This window comes from Paramisgurnus dabryanus, chromosome 12 (assembly GCF_030506205.2).
Source record: "Paramisgurnus dabryanus chromosome 12, PD_genome_1.1, whole genome shotgun sequence".
NCBI lineage: Eukaryota > Metazoa > Chordata > Actinopteri > Cypriniformes > Cobitidae > Paramisgurnus > Paramisgurnus dabryanus.
In genome coordinates, this window is record NC_133348.1 from 29,449,977 (window position 1) to 29,473,742 (window position 23,766).

The window sequence follows — 23,766 nt, forward strand, 5'->3', positions numbered from 1 at the left end:
TTCACATTAACATGCACATTGCGTGCTTTTCCTCGAATGGGGGTTTGTGGGCTTTACTTTACGTGAGAGAGCTTGTATGTAGAGAGAGGATTCCTTCTTGCACGCAGATGGACTTAATGCAAGCGTCTTGGACTCCTCCTAGCATCTGAAATAAAACCGTTGCATCATAAGCAGCTGCGCTTCTCTCTGTCTCACGTGCATGCGCTCTCGCATCTGTCCAAAGTCTAAACATAAATTAAAGTAGTAATCCTTACGTATTTGTTCAGTTTTATGCGTTTTATGCAGGCTAAGGCAAACTATCCCTTTGTTTTAAATATAACCCGCTGCATCTTGGCGGCTCTCTCACGCACGTGCAGAGAGCTGGGTTCTGAGGCAGATCACTAGGTAGTAATCCTGTTTATGATATGCATTACAAGGAGTTGTAGCAATACATCTCTCGTGTTTAAAATATAAATCGCGTTCCGCTGGATCTATGTTTTTAAAGGCACCTCTGAGAGGTTTATTTTCCCCCGCTTGACAAGCCGACCGGACGTGACATGGGGGCGTGGCAGCATCGACGATCCCATTTTTTAATTCGAAGTTTGAGGTTGTGACTTAATTTCGATCGATTTTGATTTAAAATCGAAATCGTGACACCCCTACAGATGAATATATGAAGAGTTTCAAAACGCAAAAAAAACATTTTGACTAATTCAGGTAAAAATTTCTGAAAGATGATGAAAACCACTATTTTGTGTTACAAACTTTCACATAGCATCTTTAGGTTATAAAACATAAAAAAATCAAATCCATAATTTGATTTTCAAAGATTTTTTAAAGATATTTTTGCCACAGAATGCAATAAATCCATGGCAAGTTTTTTTTTTCAAAATGCTATACATTTATTGAATCAATATATAAATGTGCATTCATCTTTGGCATGTTATTTTCATTTAGTTGACTAGTGGTATACACTGATTAAAAAAAAAAAAACATTAATGTCATTAAAACACTTTTTCATAATAAGAACACTGTCATTACTGCGGTTATACTTGGGACGTCGTCACTGAACTTTTGTGACAGCGATTAGCTATAAAATGTTTTGGTCCTGCTCGATTTTTGTTGACTTTGAGTAAAATAATGGAAGGTTTTTGATAAGATCCCCTGTCAATGTGTTAGTGTCGTGTGAGAACAAGCAACAGCCAGCATTTTTCCTTTTCCAGAGCGCCTCTCATGTAAATTATTCAATTTTGATGGCTTACGTTTCTTCCCCGCCACAGAAAACAACCACAGGTTTATCAATGCCATCAAAATGACTATTTTGTTTTTGTTTGTTTGTTGATCAAAAAGTACAAAGTAGGGGCCTGTTGCACAAAAGTAGAATTAAGACATCCAGGCTAAATGACTGAGCTGAGCTCAATGAAGCCAAAACAAGTGCGTCCACGCTTAATTGGTTGCACAAAGACCAAGCCAGGATGATCAGACACGGATTCATCAAGCCAGGTGAAACCAATCCTGGATAGGTGCGCGCTCACGGCTCACTCAACAAGACCCCGCCACCGATCACAGATTCACCGATTCACCATGGCAACTAGCGGCGTTCTTTTACTGTTAAAGCCACCAGCACGAGCACCAGACGATGCTGATCCAGTGACTGAGTACTCCATCAAAGGCATACTGTAGGGCTGGCATGTCTTGTCTACTAGCTTCAATATGAATCCGATTAAATGTGATGGGGTCAAGGCCCCATTTCATCAGCACATAACGGCGATGATGAGGAGGAGACCATCTCGCTGGATTCCAAAAGGCATAAGGTATCATGTCAAACTTGTGAAAGTACTATACAAAGGAGTCATCATTGGGAGCCATCACAAAATCTCATTTCTTTTACAGGACCCAGAGTCATTGGTGCACTGGACTGCACAAACATAAGGATAAAAGCCCCCTCAGGTGCCCATGAGGCAGATTTTGTAAATATGAAATCTTTTTACAGCATTAATGTTCAGGTGAACATAACTTTTTGATATTTTCCATTGAACACTGGCAAAATGGCCTGGCTCAGTCCATGACTCCAGAATCTTTTGGACCTCTGAAATCTATCAGCGCCTATCACAAGGTGAGCCACACAACCCATATATAACCACTTTTTACATAATGGCTGTGTCAACAATATCACTGTGTTTTATTAGTAATGATGAGATTTTGTGTTGACAGGTGAATTCTCTGGTGTGTTTCTGGTAGACAGGGGGTAAGGCTGCCAGCTGTTTTTCCTGACACCTTTCACAGACCCCCAGGAAGCACAGCAGGCCTACAACTATGCCCATGCTAGGGCCAGAGTTGAAATGACCTTTGGCCTCCTGAAGGCACGCTCTCACTGCCTTCACAAATTAAGGGTCAGCCCTGTGAGGGCATGTGACAATACTGTGGCTTGTGGTGTCCTCCACAATGTGGCCTGCCTGAGGAAGGAGAGGGCACCCAGAGTGCCGCCAGCCATGGATTGGGACAATCCGGAAATCTTCTCTGATGACAACAGTGGTCGGCAGCTGAGGGACCAATATGTGTTGAATTATTTTAGTCAGTATGTGTGCTTTCACATTTTTTTATGTTTGTGCTGTATACTGTGTGTATACTGTTTGTAATACAAGCTTGCAGGGAGGCTACTGCATCCATTAATTGTCTTGTTTTCAGTTGTCTGAAATTGTCTGTTCAGTTAATGTGTATGAATTTGTCCTGCATTTATTTCAGTGTGCAGACATGCAGGGTGTGTTATATACAGACCTTTGAATGTGTATTTATCCTTTGGTTGTATAATATGCTTTGATTCTGTGCTTTCCATCTTGTAGAGTCACTGTGTGACTTTAGTTTCGAAAGGAGCTGATGGTTTACCTGCTTTGGTTTGTCCTTATTCAATAAAGAAACATAATGTTACAATTTGTGCTTTTATATTTATATGAAATGTGTATGGTATAAGGGCCACACCGAGGAAAAGAGAAAGTCATACATTTGAGGCTGGTTCTTTCTGTGGAAAGATGCATATTGTTTTTACAGTCCTGATACTTATAACAATTTGATTAAGTATTTCCTTGTTTCTGAAACCATACTGAAGTACAATTCCACGAAATGCCCCACAACTGTTATTGTAACAACTGTCCTCCTCTAAAACAACAAGTTACAATATTACGACTTCATTCTCTGTCTGTTTTTTTTTCTCTGTGGCCCTAATGTTCTATCATTTTATATATAGCCTTATAGTCTTTAGGAAACTGTAAATTATCTAATGATAGCAACATCATCTAAAAATCATAATTTATCCAAAATTATAAAAATTAATTATCACAAACATTTAATAAAATTACAGTGGGTCTTCTTATATGTGATAACAATGTATTTTGGGCAGTGAAATAATTATTGGTTTCCATTTGTGGTGATTGCTGACTGACATAAGGGATGAGATTTAATAGATCCTGGAATTTAGCCTGGTCTGGAGCAGGCTAGCTCCACAGAATAGATCTCCATGGTAATTTATACCATAACATATCCTCCTGCCCCCTATCCAGCTTTAGTGCAACCGGATCACGTATCAATTGAGCCAGGATCACCAAGATATCCCGGCTTAATCCCTTATCCTAGTTTTGTGCAATAGGCCCTAGATGAGGAAAACTAGGATTCTGTGTGTATTCAAAGCGCTGCCATTATTGTTTACAATGCGCGGAATAGTGCGCTGTGATTTGTTGAGTGGATTTATTGCATTCTGCAGAGAAGGACGACTGTTGTTTGTCGTGGTTTGGAAAAACGGGAGAAAAGATGACAGAATAACATGGCGGATCTCTGATTTTGTATAAAATGAAGAATTAACTGTTTTATACTGACCTGATTCAATACTGTTTTGGCGGTTACTTTTTTTTAAAATGCCGTTTGTCGCATTTTGGAACCAAACTTTTCATATGCACATCATGCATATCAAATTATGATCATCTTGATGTTACAATAATCTTTTATTGTTTTAACAACTGCTGAAATTTATGCATCATGAGAAAGCTGGTTCGACTTACAAGTGTAAGTGACTACAAATGTATTGAGAAGTGTTTGTAGAAACAATCTGAAAAAAAAGACTCTTTGGTGTTGGATGACAAACCTTGGTGTCTTGGATGAGAGGACAGGCCTTAGCATGACCATAACAGATACACATACCACCCACTGATATATCCTTAATAGAGTAGTAATACTGCAAAACAAAATCATTTACATCACATCAATCACTACTTTCCCATAACAACATTTACATTTTTTGCATTTGGCAGAAACTTTTATCCACTTACAGTGCATCAGCAGGATGTATTTTAACAACCAAAATAAATACATCGCCTTTAAATGAGTCCCATAATCACAAGGTTTGTGCCACTTAAACTGCAAAATTGCTCTTTTAACTAATCTCTCTGGGTACGTTTCTCCAAATTGCTAAATTCACGTGTGGGAAATAATTCTCTATTTTCAAAGCGAATTCTTTGATGAAAACAGGTCAATCATTAAGTTAATGAGTTTATAGGAGTGGATGGAGGGGTGTGATGTGGTCTTTATGAGAGAGTGAGAGGGGCCTGATTTGTTAATTACTGAGTGATTTTAATTAAAACCCATCTGTGTGAGCAGGAGGGATTGGTTGTGATATCTGCCATCCGTATACACTACACACATTTCCCTCATGGGTGCATTTGTGTGGATATGTGGACACAAACATGTGAGAAACACACCCGTCTGGTGACGATGTGGTCAACATCTCTGGGATCATTTTGGGCGAGGGTCATTAGGTCAGCATTTAGGGTGCGAATCCTCTGGAACTGCAGGCGGATGTAGCGGGCAGAGGTAAAGTTGAGTAAAGTTGGGGAGGGGTCATCAGCACTGGGACGGCCGTTTATCAGTGACGTGTGTATCTAAAAAAGAGGTGAGACAGCAAAAATCAATGAAAACAGATAGACGGATGGATGGATAAGAAAAACACGAAACCACTAGAGGCCTGCTGGTGGTGTTGATTTTTGGAAATTCAACAACTTGACTTTGTCAGGGGGCAGAACTCTGCTAATCTTGACAGCTGGCATTCTTCTATATGCCATAAAAACTGCTAGACAACCAGGAAATAACAAAACCATACATTTTATAAGATTAAAAATAACTTTAATGAGAAAATCATATGTACTTTTCTAATGGCATGATGGACAGGTCTCTCAATCTACTGCACAAAGCAATTATATTGAAGATATACATTTTAATAAATATATTTTATTATATATTTTTTATATTTCCACACTGGCACAGGAAGAACACACAGAAAAACCTTTTGACACGCAATAACTGGGGACCTTCGTACCATCTGACCAATGATCTTGTTACAGTGTGATGTGTATAATTTAAAAAGCACAAGGGAATATTTTTATATTAAACCAAGGGGGCTGTTGGATGAGTTATTCTGATTGGTTGAGAAATGTTTTACAGGTGTTGATTATTTTCAATAAACTTAAAATAATCACAAGGGTAATGTTTGTGTTAACCGTGGTATAAGTGGAATAATTGACTCCAGTCCTTTGAATTATTTGAAAATAATGCACACCCGCGGTGTACCTCTGCTGTGCGTCGTTTCACATTGCCACCTTGGGTGTGCATTATTTTTGATGCCCATTGGCAATTATTTCTTTCTTAATAGCAAACACTTAGGAATTAGAAACATGAACAAAGAAACTACACACTCATCAAACACAAACAAGAACCACCAAAGGAACTGAACAAAACAAATAGTCTAAATACACAGAACTAAATAGGAAACAGGTGAAAATTAATCAAGACACAGGCGAACGTAATTAGTAACCATGACGACAAAAGAGGGACTAATTAACCTAATGAGAACTAATAATGACCTAAACCAACATAAATTAACAGAACAAAAGACAACTACGCAGGACTGTGCACACTTTTCCACAGTACTCTGAATGTACACAAAATTATGAAAATCTGTATTATAGCTTAATTTGATTTTTTATTGACAATTTTATTAATAAATGCAGCCCATTCTCATAATTTGCGTATAAATAGCACACAGTGTGAAAAGTTGTGCAATACATACCGCAAAAATGTTGCATGCATATGATACGCTAGTTCTTCCCGTTCACTAAATACAGCGCATCTTTTATTGGTGTTGTTTTATGTAATGGTTTCTCTTTTTTTTCAGTTTCGGGTTTAGAGCACCTACATAAAATGACATCCTAACCCAAACCCCAATTATAACCCCAAGTCCAAGCGACCATGGTTTAAAAATTAACAAAAACATGGAGAAACATGGACATCCTAAGGCAAATCCCAAATCTAACCCCATACTTAAAGGACAAGTTCGGTATTTTAGACTTAAAGCCCTGTTTTCAGATTGTTTATGGTGAAATAGAATGGTTTTGACTGAAATTTCGACATTTGCGGGTGCCCTGAGAATTTTCGCGTGTTTGTGTTTCAGCTCAGACCTCTACAATGGGTTTAATGGTGCACTGGAACAATCCTTCCTAAAATGCATTAAACTTTCGTTTACAAAGACGTGAAACTCACCGAGTGGTCAGGGGTGTTCACTGATATGCTCACACAAAAATCGCTGCAAAAGATGCTTTCCAACAGGTGTTTTAGCATTCGTTGTTAACTTGTGGACCTATTTTCCAAACGCCTCACACCCGTACATTCTTCCGCTTAGAGCTTGAATAATAGACACTCCAGGCCAGGTGGTGGCGCTAATCCGCCTTTGCCAATTGCAAGAATAGAAACAAAGTTCCCGGCGCGGAGTAATACCGGACCTCACAGGAGATCTAATACAAGTCCATGGAGCTGGTAAAAACTACGATAAAACCTGTTGGAATGGGTCTTTTGGAGCGATTTTTGTGTGAGCATTCCAGTGAACACCCCTGACCACTCGGTGAGTTTCACGTCTTTGTAAACGAAAGTTTAATGAACAAAATAATTTTAAATCTACGGTAAATTACCGGCAACCCAGCTGCAATAACATTATAATTTCTACAGATTTTTTTTACAGTGTACCCTACGGATATATTGTATATGATGACTTTGTACCTGTGGATATGATGAGATGAGAACCGTTTTTAAAACCTTTTCTTGCATATTTGTAAATTATTCTTTAAGATTACACTGACCATGTAGGCTATCTTATCTTAAGCCTATTTTTACTTCGATGACTGAAAGAAAACGACTTTTAAAGGTTTTAATACAAAAAATAACAATTTCAATATAAATAAAAACAACGCTTTTTCACCACAATCTTAAACTGGGGGTCTTCTTCCACCGCTTAGTTTTTTAGTTTACAAACTTTGCCATGATAGTAGGCGCAAACGCAACTGGCTTTTAAAGAGGATGAGAGATAAGACTCTCATTGGTTTATTGCACGCTAGCCCAAAACACTCCCATTACTCATTACGAGAATAGGAACAACCCTGTTAGACTGTGCGCTCGGCGTACAAACCATTGTGAATAATGAATAATGTAAAATAATTAATGCTGAACACACACACACACACACACACACACACACACACACACACACACACACACACACACACACACACACACACATTCTGGTTTCCATGTTTTGTGGGGACATTCCATAGACGTAATGCATTTTATACCATACAAACTGTATATTCTATTCCCCTTACCTGCCCCATTCCCTAACCCCAACCATCACAAAAACCTTTCTTGTACCTTAGATTTTCAATAAACATCATCTTGTTTGATTTATAAGATTGTTTCCTCATGGGGACATCAAAATGTCCCCACAAGGTCACAAAAACACTGGTATTCCTATCTTTGTGGGGACAATTGGTCCCCACAACGTGATAATTACCAGGTACACACACACACACACACACACACACACACACACACACACACACACACACACACACACACACACACACACACGGAGTAATATATTGCTAGATCTAGTTTCAACAGGATAAGTGCTCTAAACATCATGTGTGTGAGTTTGAATTGTACAGGTCAGTTTTCTCTGGGTTAATGATCTGTGATAATTAGTGTTGTGTTAGTTTGTACTGTGTTTTTAAAAGAGACCGACTGACATTTGAGCTCTGATCCCCCTGCTGCCCACCTCCATCATTAACACACAGGCAGCATAGTTCAGTGAAGTCTTATGAGCTGACACATACACAGTAACACAGCTACTGTCTGTGAAATTCATCTCAATTCATTGTATTAGTGTAAATGATGTCTGATGGACAATTGGTGTGTGTGGTTTGGTATTGAGTGGCTCTAAATGAGAGAGTTTGTGTGTCTGGGTTGTAAATGTTTATGATGTGCATTTCATCTAATTAACAATTACAAGTAAAGTAACTTTTAGAGAGACTTGCAAAGCCTTGCTTGATACCTTTACTCCTCACAACCCTCTGTAACCACATAAACACTCTGAAGTTAACTGTGTATAAATGCTGCAGTGAATCCCATAAATTAACATTGTGTTTGTGTGTGTGTGTGTGTGTGTGTGTGTGTGTGTGTGTGTGTGTGTGTGTGTGTGTGTGTGTGTGTGTGTGTGTGTGTGTGTGTGTGTGTGTGTGTGTGTGTGTGTATGGGGGGTTCCTAAGGGGTGTGTGTGTAATACAAGAGTCACATCCAAATGGTAACCGTAGCAACAGTGTGGAGTCTCACAGCTATAAACAAGGAAACACGGATCACATCAGTTCACCCAAATATCGTGACAATCTTTTAATTATTTCCTTATCAAACCTGTACAGTATGCTGTATACTCATGAGGAACACAAAAAACGATTTTTTTTTAGAATCTTTACACATCTCTTTGTCATCAGTTTGTTCGGACCACATTTGTCAAGCTTTAAATACACCAAAAACTTATAAATAAAAAAGTAGTCCATACGACTATGCTATAATCTTCTAAAGCCCTATGAAAAATTGCTATGATTATTTTAAGATTTAAAGGCACAATATGTCATTTTTCGCTACTACAGGTCGCTAAACAACAACAACAGAAGTAGCTCACAACATTATGGCTGCATTTGAAATGGCATACTGCGATAGTACCGTATTTCAGACTATAAATCGCTCTGGAGTTTAAGTCGCATCTTTAAAAAAATGAAATAAATGCATGCTTTCAAAGTCACAGATTAATCGTGTTGAATAATCATGATTATGATGACTTCACAGATTTTATGTAATTTGGCCATATAACTTTTTTTTTAAATGAGGATGGTGTGTGAACCAAACAAGGGATTCAGTGAAACGGAATTTAGCTGCAGTGTAAATCTCTTTTATATTTATTTCCATAGGTGGAAAGTTTTTTTCCAAGAATTTGTGAAAATTTTGAAAAAATGTACTTCACATTCTAAAGCAGGGGTCTTAAACTACTCTTCATCGAGGGCCAGATTGTTTAGGTCATATATTAAAAACATGCATTTTCAAAAAAGATGCACACATCTTGTATCCAGTATTTGCCTTTTAATTAGTGAACATTTTTATTTTATTTTTAATATTTTTAAAACAATTAGAGTTTAACATTGCACAAGCCTATCGTTAATAGTTTAACAATGAACATTGCACAACAAAGTGCAAGAGTAAATAATCAACACATGTATTTTTGTATTGCGTTTCTTTTGTTTATAACTGTTTTTGTTACTTTTTAAGTATTCACAACATAAAGCTAGTCTTCTTCTTATGACTAAAATTGCACTTCATGTTTTCTTTTTTTTATATTTTAAAGATATATGGCTAAACTGCCTTTCAATTGTACACTATATTTAGACACGACGGAAGGAGTTCGCCCCCTAGTGGCAGTCGTAATGAAATTTCAGTTTTATCGTAAATCAATGTCAACATGGGAGAGAAGCTCATTCCACGCAAGAGCCTTTAATCTACGAATGTATTTATAGTTAATAATTTAATAATCAGTAATCAACCGTTTTTAAAGGATTCAAGGGTTACTGATGAAGTTAAACAAAAAGGATTAATAATTTTCACCCTGCACACAGTGTTTTTATTGGTACACACTGAAATACATCACTTCCGGTCGGAGTGTCACATGCAGTGTAGTCGCACAAGATTTTTTTATCCATCCAAAGCTCAAATTTGATCCGATAATTGTGCATCCGCAGATGTTTGGCATTCCACACATCCCCTTTCCGACATACCCCTCCATTTTTTCGGACATCATTTGTCATGCGGAAAGGTAAAAGTAACAATGCTGTTTTAAATCAGACAAAGATGACCAGCGGGCCTGATAAAATAATTGGAGGACCGCATAAAGCATAGAATCATACAGTTTATTCCTTTATATCGCATATTAAAATTAATTTAATACCTTATAACATAAAACATTTGTGGTTTTACCTTTACTTGAGTAAAAGTGCGAAAGTACTTTTAACTTAAGTAAAAAAGTAAGAAATCACTAGATGTTTAAAATACTTAAATATTAAATGTGTACTTAAATATTAAATGTAAAACAAAAATGCGTATTTATAAAATGTAGTGCAGTAAAAATTATGATAATATGTTTTTCCATATAAAACACTGATAAAATACGAATACTTGAAAAATGACTTTTAAGCAGAAAGTAAAATACTTCAATATATTTTTTACAGTACAGTTCACATTTACTGCATACACAAAGTATGGTTTTATTCCTAAGGGTAGGGGAGCTTCTTACTGTTATCTGAGCTTTTGCTTAAGGTGTTTCTTACCTCGCCGTTCTCCAGCGGATGAATTTTAGAGTAGTAGGAAGTACAGATGACCTCATCGTCACGTGTGTAAGATGGAGGACCTCTTCTGGGCATGATGTTAAAGCGTGTGATGCACTCAGTGTCTGTTATGGCGTAATATTGCCACGGCGTGTAAGTTTCACCATCCAGAGAACGCTCTAGAACCCAGTTTCCAGGACGAGGCGAGTTTGCTGCTTTAATGATCACATATGCGATCTGGAAAACCTGTGTGGAAAAACATCAAACACTGCATAAATACCCTCTGTTATATGCTTCAATGCAAATACACAAACAATTTATATTTGTAATACATTTATAGTTTAATGCAATTAACTCATTTATATATTGTTTTCTGATGTGTAAGTGTATATTTCTTATGTTGGTGTTTATGCTCCTAAGTTTATTGTTTTTTTCCTGCATAACTATAATAAAACTTTTGCTGAACTTATACTGAACTTTCTGTATTAAAGTAAGTTTATTGTCAGTGCATAACTTTGCTTACTGTCAATAAAAACATCATTTCATAAGCACTATGATAAAGTCTGTTTTATCTGAGTGCATCAGCCTTTTGTGCATTAACAGAAAAAAGAACAGTGACAAAAAGATTCCCATGATTCCTCACTGTAAACGTCAATAGCAAAGACCTGAGGCTGCTCCCTCTCCACCCTAAACACATCATTATATTCATGCAGGTTAAAGTAATAAGTGTGATATGTTAAACACATTCGCTCACAGATTCACAATGCTGCCGGGCACAGTGACACTTCAGCACAGATAAAGAGCTGACCCAAATAAAAGAAAACATTAGACACAGGGAAAAGAAGCTAAGCTATGGTCTCTTTTCATTTCTGGTAGGGACACAATGCCCCATGGGGAAAAACACAATACGGCTACTCTTTTTTTTTGTCTCTTTGCACAACACACACACACACACACACACACACACACACACACACACACACACACACACACACACACACACACACACACACACACACACACACACACACACACACACACACACACACACACACACACACACACACCCTGTTTCTCTCTCTTTAATCTACAGTAGATAACAGGGTCAAGTTACAGTCTTTCACAGTGCTTTCAACACACACACACACACACACACACACACACACACACACACACACACACACACACACACACACACACACACACCACAGAGGTAAACGCAGTGATGTGGAGGTAAGTGGAGGCTAAGGCCATATCCGCACGAAAACAATTCTTCCTCTATCTGATAATATTTTTAAATCTACCTTTTTTCCCTCTGTAAACACACAGAGATGCTACATTCGACAGTTTCAGACACATAGCTGATGGTTTAACAATGCATATGTGAATTGCACATTTGTATCAGTGTCTTGTTGACTAAAACATAGAATAGTTTTGAAATATGTCTGCAGCTCTTAGCAACTTTTTTGGTGAGCTTGAAAATATTTTGACCCAGCGGGGTTAATTGTACCGAGCCCCTAAGGTGACATTGGAGTAAAAAAATCTATAGTTTAGTTTCATGTGCTCACGTGAAACTTTCATGTGCAGAATTTTTTTTTTGAAGTTTAGTTTCGCATGCTCGCGTGAAACTATCGTGTGCTCGCGTGAAACTATCGCATGCTCGCGTGAAACTATCGCGTGCTCGCGTGAAACTTTCGCTTTCACGTGCGCACGCAATAGCTTCACGTGAGCACGCGAAACTAAACTTTAAAAAATATTCTGCACATGAAGGTTTCGCGTGAGCACATGAAAGTTTCACATGAGCACATGAAACTTAACTTTATTTAATTTTTGCTCCATGTCCCCTTAGGGGCTCCGTATAATTGTAACGCTGTGTTACAACTAACCCCTCAGCACATTACGATGTGAAAACCGCTAACGTTAGCGTAATTCTTCCTGTTGTTTTAAATAGGCTACACATGAATGATTGCTGGCTGCCAACAAAATAAATGTGCCTGTCTTATTAAAAATCGTGTGTCAAATGTATTTTTGTTCATATCTTTAATATTGATTGAATAAGGTCATGTCAAAGATTGAAATCATAATGAAATGAATGGCTAAAATCAGACTTTGATGCTCATTATCTCAGAATTTGATTTTGAAACTGTACTATGGTTATTACAGACTGGGTCACATATAAAAAAAATGTTTGTCATTGTGCTGCTTTTCTCACAAATTTACACATTTGTAATTAAACTATTGTTAGAAAAGGGCTGGATGAATGAATACAGTGTGGATGCCTGTCTATTATAGACAGATGTATAAACAATATCCATTTCAAGTATATAGACAAAATAGTATCGAAATTTTGGCATGCAAACTTAATTTTTATCAAGTGTTACAACAAACCCCCTGCCTGTTACAATTAACCCCACCTATGGGGTAAGTTGTAACGTTTGCACTTCTATCATGTTTGGTGTAATTGTCCAAGAATGGTAAGTAATAAAAACAAACTTTAAATGTTCATTTGTAGCAGAGATGTGTGTGTTGCTTGTGTAAAAATTGTATTAATCAAACGCAAAAAATTTTAATGATTGAGCCAAAACCAAAAAGCTTTAGGTTGTGCCCCGCTCTCCCCTATATCCGAGTGAAACAGCTTTTGAAATTAATAAAACGTAGGGATTGATTTCATTCATCGGGAACTGATTGGATTGTTTGAAGTTGGGTCATGTTGCCAATTGCTAATCGCTGCGAACACCTGCCATACCATATGACTGGAAGTTAAAAGAGATTGTTAAGAAGAAGGGAGGTGATTTAGAGTTTTTTTTATTAAAGATTATAATTTTTTTTTAATAATGAAACTCACACATAAATAATTTGTAAAGAAATACCACAATATTCCTCAAAAAATGCCTTTAAAAACACAAAATAGAGATATAAACAACCATAAAAACTTGATTGTCACCACTGCGGGACTTGCTGAATCTTTTCAGTAAGACCACAACAGGCAAACAGGTACAATTTTTGACTTACATGACATCTGTCAGTGATTGTTAAATTAAACAGAGATTTTTAACATTCTTCTTATTCAGCAGACCTTGTCTATCGGGAGCGGATGATGGGTCATGTTAAAGACGTAAGCTTCACCATCTGCCCTCCGCTGTCCAACTACTGCTGCTTCTCTCAGCAGAAAACACTACAGATTTCATAGGAGATAAACAACCATCCGGCAGTTTCTAACAGAGCTATAAAAAACATGTCATAACCCACAACCTGTCAGAAATGCCAAAACTCAAACACACATGCGCTTTCCCCTTATCTGACTGGGCAAAAACTCTCCCTCCTACAAACACACACACAGATGACAGTGTATTCTCTACATCTTTTCTGTCAAAGATTAAAGGGCCATTCACATTATAATGATAACCAGGGGCGGAGTGGGACCCAAAAATCTACCGGGAAATTTCATAGACCACTAGCCCTCTGTGGTCAAAAAAAAAAGAAAATGGTTCGCTGTAAATAAGCAAATGCTGAAATTTAAAATTACAATAAAATGACTGCAAAACAACATGAAATACCAAGTGTAATAATTATTATTTAAAAGATCTTAAAGTCAACAGTTCCCTAGTTTTAGGTAAGCTAAAGCTTACTTTGGTTGCAAAGCAGTTGCTTATAAAATTACCGCTACGAAATGCCGGAGAACGTCACTGGCTGCTGGAGTTGACGCCGGAAGTGCCGCTACGAGATGCCGCTGCCGCATTTTGCGCTTGCTATTAAGCCTGTTTGGAGAGAGATATTTTATGTGACAAAATGTCAGTCATCGTGTGATAACGAAAATATAACGAGGCTTAAACTAATTTACGTGTTCTGAGCAGTAGTGCTGCAACGACGCGTTGACGTCATCGATTACGTCGACTATGAAAATACGTTGACATGCGTAAAATGCGTCGACACGTCAGTGTTTACATTCATTTCGCGAAATGGCGGCTTCTGCTCCTGGCAGTGTTATCCATACATTGATTTGTTTGTGTGCGCCACAAAATCAACAATGGCCGCAACATTTAACGTTACATTTTTATTTTCATTTAAAACGGCTTCATTTATTGTTGTGCGCGCTCGGTGGTGCCTCTCTTGTGCGCACGCGCTCTCTCTCTTTCTCTGCGTGAAGCCCCTAGACAGCGCCTCTCATACATGACACTGAATGAAAGAATTAAAAGTTGGCTGTGTTTTGTACTTGCATTTTCACGTAAACGTCAGATGTTACTGGCAGAGAAGACGACTGATTCGAGTTTATCATGAAAGATTAGCAGTGTTTTCCCACACAAACAGGTTATGTGCTTGTGCGCGAGCTCTCTCTCCTATGCCCGCGCATGCCTTCTGTAGTAACTTTGTGTAATGGCAATTGTTTAATTTGCGCCGAATTGTGAGTTGTCATGCCACCGGGTTGAAGGTTGCTGCTGCCAGCACTTATTCAGCCCCACTCGCGTAATTTGCCGGCTTTAAAAATTTTTGCGCAAGACGCACGGGTTGCTTTTCAAAGCGCTCGCCTGTGAACACGAGTTTAGATTCAGATGCGTCTGTATTTGAGGGCGTTTGCCGCGCGTCTAGATGCGCGACCTGATACGAACGGCCACTTAAATGAAAATGAGACAAATAATGAATGATCTATGAATAGTTATATTATTCATCGTCTTTTGATAACAAAAACTTATTTGATGTTTCATATGAATATAATGTTTTCTTAAGTAAAACAAGTCCATTCAATATTTGTTCTTTTATGACACAAGGTATTTGGCAATGTACATGATCCAAGTACTAAAAATTAAGATAAGGATTTTTTATTTTTCCTCCTGTTCCTCTGCATACTTGATAAATCTTGCTTGTGTATTGTATATCAGGAGTTTCTAAAGTTTTTCAACCCAACAGGTAATCTCAAGACCCACCATTTTTTTTAAATAGAATATAGGGGAAAACACAAACACATTTCTTCCCTTTTAGTAGCTTTTGAATATGTTTAATTGAATAATATAAAAATACCTTATCTTAGGGCTGCAAGATTAGAGCAAAAATCATAATTGTTTACTGTATTTGCATTGATTTGGAAATTACCTATTTAAAAAAATACAATGAATTGCAAAGATGCAGAAAACAGTTCACTATTGCACACTTATGTATAGGCTACTGAGGATTTAACTGTATTATTTTAATATAGTCAATCATGAACTAAAGTGGGCCGGTCTAAGTCATGAAACTCCAGGGCTGAAAATGAGTCCCACTCCCGCCCTGGGTGGTTTCCATTAGCTTAAGCCAGGACTAGACCTTAGTTTAATTAGGAAATATAATTAGTTTAAACAAACATGCCTTACTAAAAACATTACTTGTGTGCATTTTGAGGCCAAACTAAGGGCACTGGTGTATTTTAAGATATGTCAGTGCAAGATGTTTTCAGTTTGGACAGCTCTTATATTTATTTTAGTCTAGGACTAGTCTAATCCCTGTCTGGGAAACGGCCCCTATATATCTGACAACAGAACAGATAATATGTGAAAATAGCATTCAGTTGTGTTAAAATACAATAAAACAAACAATAACTGTCAGATCAGACAGAGAGTAGAAAACAGATTATCCAACAGATTAAATAGCTAATCAAAAAAAGAACACTGTATTAATAATAAAAAATAGTCGTTAGAGTAGTCGACTAATCGGAAAAATAATCGCTAGATTAGTCGACAGAAGAAATAGTCGTTAGTTGCAGCTCTACTGAGCAGGTGTTGTCAGTGAACAGGCTGTAAACTGTTGGCTAAGTTACAGACACTCGTGAAAAACTGATGCTGATTATCTGGGAAACATTCTCTAACAGCAGTCAAGTTGTCATTGTTTGTGTCAAAGTTGTGCATTTGTTGTAACATTAAAACAGAGATCAGACTTACTCTGTGCTGCTCAAAGTGATGCTCGGAGCTCCATTCCTCTGTGGTGTGCGAGGCTACGCTTTTTATTGGTTGTTGCCTTAAATCTTACCCAGATACAACAGTCCTATTTTCTGATTGGCTATTGTGTAGCCTCTTTCTTTATTTTTTGATTGGCTGATAGAACTCCAGGGGAGACGGGCTTGATAGAGAGAGCTGTGCGGCCAGATACATTTTGAGCGCTGAAGCATATTAAATATATGATAAATAGTTTTTAGTGTGGCCGGAGTGCATGACTGAAGACTGAAAGCACGGCTATTATCAGACCAGCCCTCGCAGCCTTAAAACACTACCGGCCCACCGGGAAAAGTCCCGACTCTCCCGATTGCCACTCCGCCACTGATGATAACTATAAAAATATAGTTTTCAAAATATTTTATATAAGAGAGAATGCAGTTCACACCACAGCTATAATGATAAAGATGCAATTAGATTTTTCTGAGCGTTTTTTTCCCCACCTGATGTACAATAAACCAATGACAGCCAATCAAATTTATTTGAACTTTAAGATGACACTGTGGAGAAGCTCAATGCTGAGGTCCATAACATTAAATTACCTCATATCCAGCACTGATGTGAAACTGGCTACATGTGAACAATTGCAGTTATCATTATTGTCCTGTGATGTGGACGCTAGTTATAGTTAGTGTTATAGTTAGCATTATACTTTAAAAGACCCTTAAGTCTTTATTTAACTCTTTCCCCATCATTGACAAGTTATCTTGTAAATGAAGAGAAAACATTTGCATAAAAAACGTGTTTTTGAAGAATTTTTATGTTAATCTGCAATATTGCGATTATCCAATTAATATACCCAATATATGAAAACTGAAGCCAAACATTATTTACAAATTTTAAACTTTGTGTATGTTTTGATAATAATTCTGAATCTGATCTCTAACAAAATTCCTTCACAAAAATGCTATTATTTATTTTTTTATAAGCAGAGTAAAAAAAAAAGATATGATGAAACGCCCCCCCCCCCCGTTTTGTTTGTTTGTTTGTTGTCCGTTTAAAAAGCAGAGGGTCTGTTCTTTCATTTGATATATTTGTATGTTTATATATTTTTAAAAGGAAATTTTCCTGCAAGGCATTTTGTGAAACTTAAAAAATACGCTAAAGTCACCTCCGTCAAAAATGAGATAATGATATTAACCCAATGCTCTCGGCACATATTATACATTCATTATAAAATGGGCAGTTCTGGTTCTTCATTCTGATTGGTTGAAACGCGTTCTAAGCCGTGATAAAATACACCAGTAACCTCACGGTTCAGACCACATTACATATGTATCACTGCGCCACTGTTGCTGCGTACTGGTTTATGAAAATAAACAACAGTGTCTTTAATCATATTTTTAATTTGTCTACAATAGACCTTTTGCGTGTTTGCAAACAGAGATTACGTTTTTTGTGGGCGGAGCCCAACTGGTGGCAGAAAGTGAATGCTTCTCAATAGCTGTGTGAAGTGTTTTAGCATTAAACTGTGATTTTTAAGGATCCAGTGTTCTGTAGAAGTCTGTTTTTCCTATATTTCTCTTAAGTGTAATGTTTCTTATAACGTTTTCACCAAGTTACGTTTATTTTTTAAATAAATTAAAAGTTTTAATGGCTTGGCCACTGCTTGCATAATGTATATGTATTGTTCTTTATTGGTAAATCAATTATTTTTACAGTATGAATCTCTGAAGTACTTATAAGAGCAATACTATCATGTATTCTGTATAATATCATTTATTAAACATTTAATCATTTCCTGTTTTCAATTTCTTCCATATATTTTTATCCTACGTGTTTGATCTAAAACTATTATGTTTACATACAAATTAAGTTGTATAGGCCTGTTTATATATTATTAACACTTTACATCGTGTGCTATGTTTATATATTTATTAGTTAACATCATAATTTAGAACAAACAGGAAGAAGACATAGGCTAAGATATATGGTAAAAAGAAGTAATAGAAAATGGAAAAAAAATACGAAAACTTTAATAAATGGTAATATTATTGATATTATGAACTAATTAAAATCTTTAATCTTTCTAAATAAATTATAAACGTAACGTGATGAAAACGCTATAAGAAACACATAGAGGGATCAGACTTCGACAGAACACCGGATATCTTCTCTAATTATTTTCTATTCAAATAATTAAAAGATTTTCAGATGATTTCATCACTCCAGTCTGTCCGGTTGAGGGCTTTTATTGCAATCATAAACACCTACGTTTATCTTCAAATGGTGTCTTCGACGACGATATACTATAAAAATGAAGGTCATCTATTTTGGCATTCCTATTCTGACACTCAACAGCACAACAAAACATTTTCTAGTGAGTTATATTGTTCGTTTCACTCGTGTCTCATTCATTTCCACTGTTTTTCTGCCACCACATGCGCGCGTGACGTAACTGTGACGTCGACTCGCAAAAGGTCTATTGCACAATTAATGCCGATATCCAGATAAATGTCAATAAATATTGTTGAGTCATCTCGTCGATAAAGAGAAAACGTTGTCTGAGGAGTTTATAACTCAAGTTCATACGTCCGCTATTATCCACTGGGTGGCGATCTTACCCAATTTTAAAACTGACGCATTCACTCAACACTAAAAACACAGCGTGTAAGTTTTGATGGCTTTGAATCTGATCTCTTACTAAAGTTCTTCACAAAAATGGAATTATCTCCGCTTTTAGCTAAAACATTTGAGAGGTGATAAGAGAACAAATGAAGGTAGGATGAAACGTTTTTTTGTTTGTTTTTGTTTGAAAGCGGATGGTCTGTTCTTTCATTTGATATTTTATGTTTATTTAAAGAAGATAATTTTTCTCAAAGGCATTAAACTAAAACTGGGTGGCAACTTAAAAAAAAAAACGCTGACGGGGAAAGAGTTCAGCATGCTTCCAAGCATATTTGATCATCACTTCAACGGTTGCACGATATAAATGTTTATGTATAAATTAGAAGGATGGTGATTTTATAAAATAAACACCACAGTCTTAAATCATATTTTCATTGTGTCTTTGCTGCATCTGTGTTGGTTGTGAACTGCCCTCTATTTCAGTCACACTTGATTCTGAGGAACTACTATGTTTGGCGGAAGAGTAATATTTGTACTAATATAATTACAACTTATTTGTGTTTTATTTTATAAAATCCCTCTAACGTTATGCAGTAACCGTTTTATAAACGCAATAAACCCCCTCGAAGCAGGGGGGTTACAGTGCATTTTATAACAGCTAAGGGGGTTTTAGGCACTCTGCTTCGCGTCGTGCCTAACAACGCCCCTTAGCTGTTATAAAATGCACTGGTAACCCACTGCTTCTTGGGGTTTATTGCTTTATTAAATATTTTCCTACCCAGTCTCATGTAGATGCGTATAAATAGCACAAAGTGTAAAAATTTCGCAATACATATGCCAAATTCAACTTTGGCGTTCATATGATACGCCAGTCCTTCCCATTCACTTAAACAGCATATCTTTTTTGTCTTTTTATTTATTGGTTTCTCAATTTTTTAAAGCATTTTCGCTTGGGTTTAGGGTTAGATTTGAGATTTGCTTGTGGAGGTTATTTAATATACAGGTTTCTCCATGTTTTTGTCTATATTTAAGCCATGGTCCCTTGAAGTTGGGGTTAGAATTGGGGTTTGGTAAGGGTGAAATTTTTATATAACAAAAAGTTGATCTAACCCTAAACCCAAGTGAAAATTGTAAAAAAAGCAAAAAAAATGAGACACCAATAAATAAAACAACATAAATGATGTGCCGTTTAAGTGAATGGGAAGGACTGGCCTATCATATGCACACCAAAGTGGAATTTGGTGTATGTTTTGCACAATTTTCACACTTCGTGTTATTTATACGCAACTCTGTGAGACTGGGTTCTACTTTCGCTTCAAATCCGCTTAATCCCCGCCTCAGGCCATTCAGAAATACAGCTTTGCTGGCAGAATCCTTTTCAAGTTTGATAAAAAATTTGGTTAAATTTCATTGCGTTAACTTTTTTTATGATCATATTAATGTCTTTTGTTTTGAAGTTGCCCTGTCATTTTGTAGTCCTTGGCCATTTCTTAATCTGAAGGCTGCAGCCTCCGGTGGTCGCATGTTTAGGCTGCATGCGTCATCAAAATTGTCTTTTTTCAGAATGTTAACAATAATAAAGTTTAATACTATTATTAGTTAATCAGAATTGTTGTAATATGCTTATGACTTGCAAATGTAATGCTCAGTTAAAGGGATAGTTCGGCCAAAAACGATATTAAACCCATGATTTACTCACCCCCAAGCTGTCCGAGTTGCATATGTCCATCATTTTTTAGACAAACACATTTTCGGATATTTTAGAAAATATTTTAGATCTTTCAGTTGATTAAATGTAATGTTACGGGGTCCAGCAATAGTCCACGACCTTCAAGTCCAAAAAAAGTGCGTCCATCCTTCACAAATTAAATCCAAACGGCTCCAGGATGATAAACAAAGGTCTTCTGAGGGTAATCCGTGCGGTGTTGTTGTAGAAATATCCATATTTAAAACTTTATTAACGAAAATAAATACCTTCCGGTAGCGCCACCATCTTAGACTCCTCTGTATTCAAGAGAGAGTTTTAGCGTGTACGCACTTTTCTTAGTGACGTATGACAAATTCGGAGGGCGGGGGGACAGGCCAGCAGCAGAGAAACCTCTGTACGCTGCGTAAGCTCTCATCCTGAATGTGGATGAGACTAAGATGGCGGCGCTACCAGAAGGTAGTTAATTACATTAATAAAGTTTTAAATATGGATATTTCTACAACAACACCGCACGGATTACCCTCAGAAGACCTTTGTTTATCATCCTGGAGCCGTTTGGATTTAATTTGTGAAGGATGGACGCACTTTTTTTGGACTTGAAGGTCGTGGACTATGGCTGGACCCCGTAACATTACATTTAATCAACTAAAAGATCTAAAACATTTTCTAAAATATCCGAAAATGTGTTTGTCTGAAAAACGATGGACATATGCAACTCGGACAGCTTGGGGGTGAGTAAATCATGGGTTTAATATCGTTTTTGGCCGAACTATCCCTTTAACTCTTTCCCCGTCAATGAAGGGATAACTCGTCAACTAAGAGAAAACGATTTCCTGCCAATGACGAGTAGTTCTGGCAATCAGCAATACCGCTTTTCCGCAACTTATACAACCTGGAAGCAACGCCTCATGTGAAAGAGTAAGAACACCGTGTATATTTTAAGAATTACTCTGAATCTGATGTCTAAATTTTATTATTTCAGCTCTTTGATCAAAATTTGTTGTTTTTGAAGAAACCTACCCATATTTGTGATAAGAAGACAATTAATCAAGGTAGGATTTTTTTTTAAACAGAATGTTTGTTCATTTGATATATTGAGTTTATATATTTAAAGAAGAAAATTTTCTGGAAGGCATTAAACTTTTGTGAAAATCATAAAAAAATGCTGGCGCTGAAGGCTGGCAACTTTTTTAAAGTTGAGGAGGAAAAAGATAAGTAAACCAGGCTTGATGACGTGATATAATATGCACACCCCTAATTTTAACCTAAAGCTTACCTGGGTAGTGCGACAGGCCTCAGAGCTTTATGTGCGCCTGTTGTTTTTAAATGGCTGCTTAATTCAATTAAGTCAATTTCCTCAGTTCAGATTGGCTTGCTGTAGTGTTGAGCATGTTAATGAGAGGTTGTAATGTATAAGTGCACGTTTGTCATCACGCTGTCATATTGTCAGGGGGTGAATGATGGTAAGATGGCAGTGGTGGTTTGATGCTGTATGTGTGATTGCCGTCAGTAATTACACACTCACTCATCTGATTTATTATCTCTAAATGTCCTTTACAGCCTCTCTAATGAATACTCAAACACTGTCACATTCATTTCTCATCTACCCTGCCTCACACACACACATCTGTGCTTTACTTTTCTGCACTAAAGGTTCACTTCAGGTAAGGAACAGAGAAAAAAGCTAATAAAAGTGAAATTTGAAATCAAAGTTGAAACTGTTAATCATTGGGAAGATGGTTTTTGATATGGTTATCAGGAAATCAAAAACCATCTTGTTGGAAAACTGATGTAAGAGCTGAAACTATAATCATGAATGTTGTATGTGTCGAACATTTGTATATATAATTTGTAGAATGACTTCATTCTATGACAGTTTTATCAACAAGCAAATAAAACCGAGTTCTAATAAATAATAATCAATATTCTAATAAAATAATTATATTCTTTATTTGAGAAATAAAGTTCAAGTACACAGTCTTTAGCTTTAGCTGCACTGTAAACCCAAACAGTACTATGTACTCATTAAAAATGAGTGAACTGTACTCAAACCTGTGAAAAAAGTTTATTCAAGTTAAATTTTTATGTGTGTTTATTGATATCGATGATTTTGAGTTAAACAAACTCAAATGAAATAAGTCAAATAACTTTGATAACTCAAAACTTAAATTAAAAATTTGCAAACAGAGTCATTTCAATACCACAGCATAATTTTAGCAAACACTGCAAATAATTGCAAACTTTTGGTGGTTTATGGCATTCAATCTGACAGTTAAGCTAAGAAAGATTCTGGCACAGCAAATTTACTTTAGATTAAAGATAAATCAACATGATTTGTTGAGGAGGCTTTTCAGTTCCCAGCATGCTTTGCATGAGCCTGCATTACAAGAGCATTTTTTGAAATTAAGTGATAATGTGGTTTTCAGGAGAGAGTAGACTTAATAATGTTCAACATTCATTTATGTGGGAGATTTATAAAAGTTTGCTATTTTTTAGTTTTGTGTTTACCATTGTTCACAAGTGTTGTGCCTATGATGTAGGTCAGATATGTGTTGCTTTATCATATAACAATAAATGTGTGAAGTCAGTGCCAGCACTGAGCTCAGTCTCTTCACACTTAAATACGTATGAGTCACATTGCTGTTTCTGTGATTGTGAACAAAAAATAGATGGTGAACATCACTAATTTTAAGTATAGTATACATTAATACAAAATACAATGAAATATAAAGTTTGGGTTAATTGTAATTTATAAATATTTACTCAATAATTTTGTGTTGCTTTACTTAAAGGTTTTTAACCGGTTTCTCAA

At 36.6% G+C, this 23,766-nt stretch overlaps 1 protein-coding gene and 1 long non-coding RNA gene across 6 annotated transcripts in view; one reads left to right on the plus strand and one right to left on the minus strand.

The window, feature by feature from the left end:
* The window catches only part of lama2 (laminin, alpha 2), a 260,335-nt gene that overhangs the window by 161,972 nt on the left and 74,597 nt on the right, over window positions 1-23,766 (minus strand). For all 5 annotated transcript variants that reach the window (XM_065268827.1, XM_065268826.1, XM_065268825.1 and 2 more), the window contains exons 4-6: window positions 10,722-10,964; window positions 4,728-4,907; window positions 4,115-4,204 (exon numbers count right to left, since the gene is read on the minus strand). In XM_065268827.1, the coding sequence (XP_065124899.1) occupies window positions 4,115-4,204; window positions 4,728-4,907; window positions 10,722-10,964 (513 nt within the window). The remainder of the gene's footprint in view (window positions 1-4,114; window positions 4,205-4,727; window positions 4,908-10,721; window positions 10,965-23,766) is intronic.
* On the plus strand, window positions 1,626-2,894 carry LOC135750134 (uncharacterized). The gene is made up of 3 exons (XR_010532596.2): window positions 1,626-1,793; window positions 1,873-2,095; window positions 2,194-2,894. It is a non-coding gene; the product is annotated as an uncharacterized lncRNA (long non-coding RNA).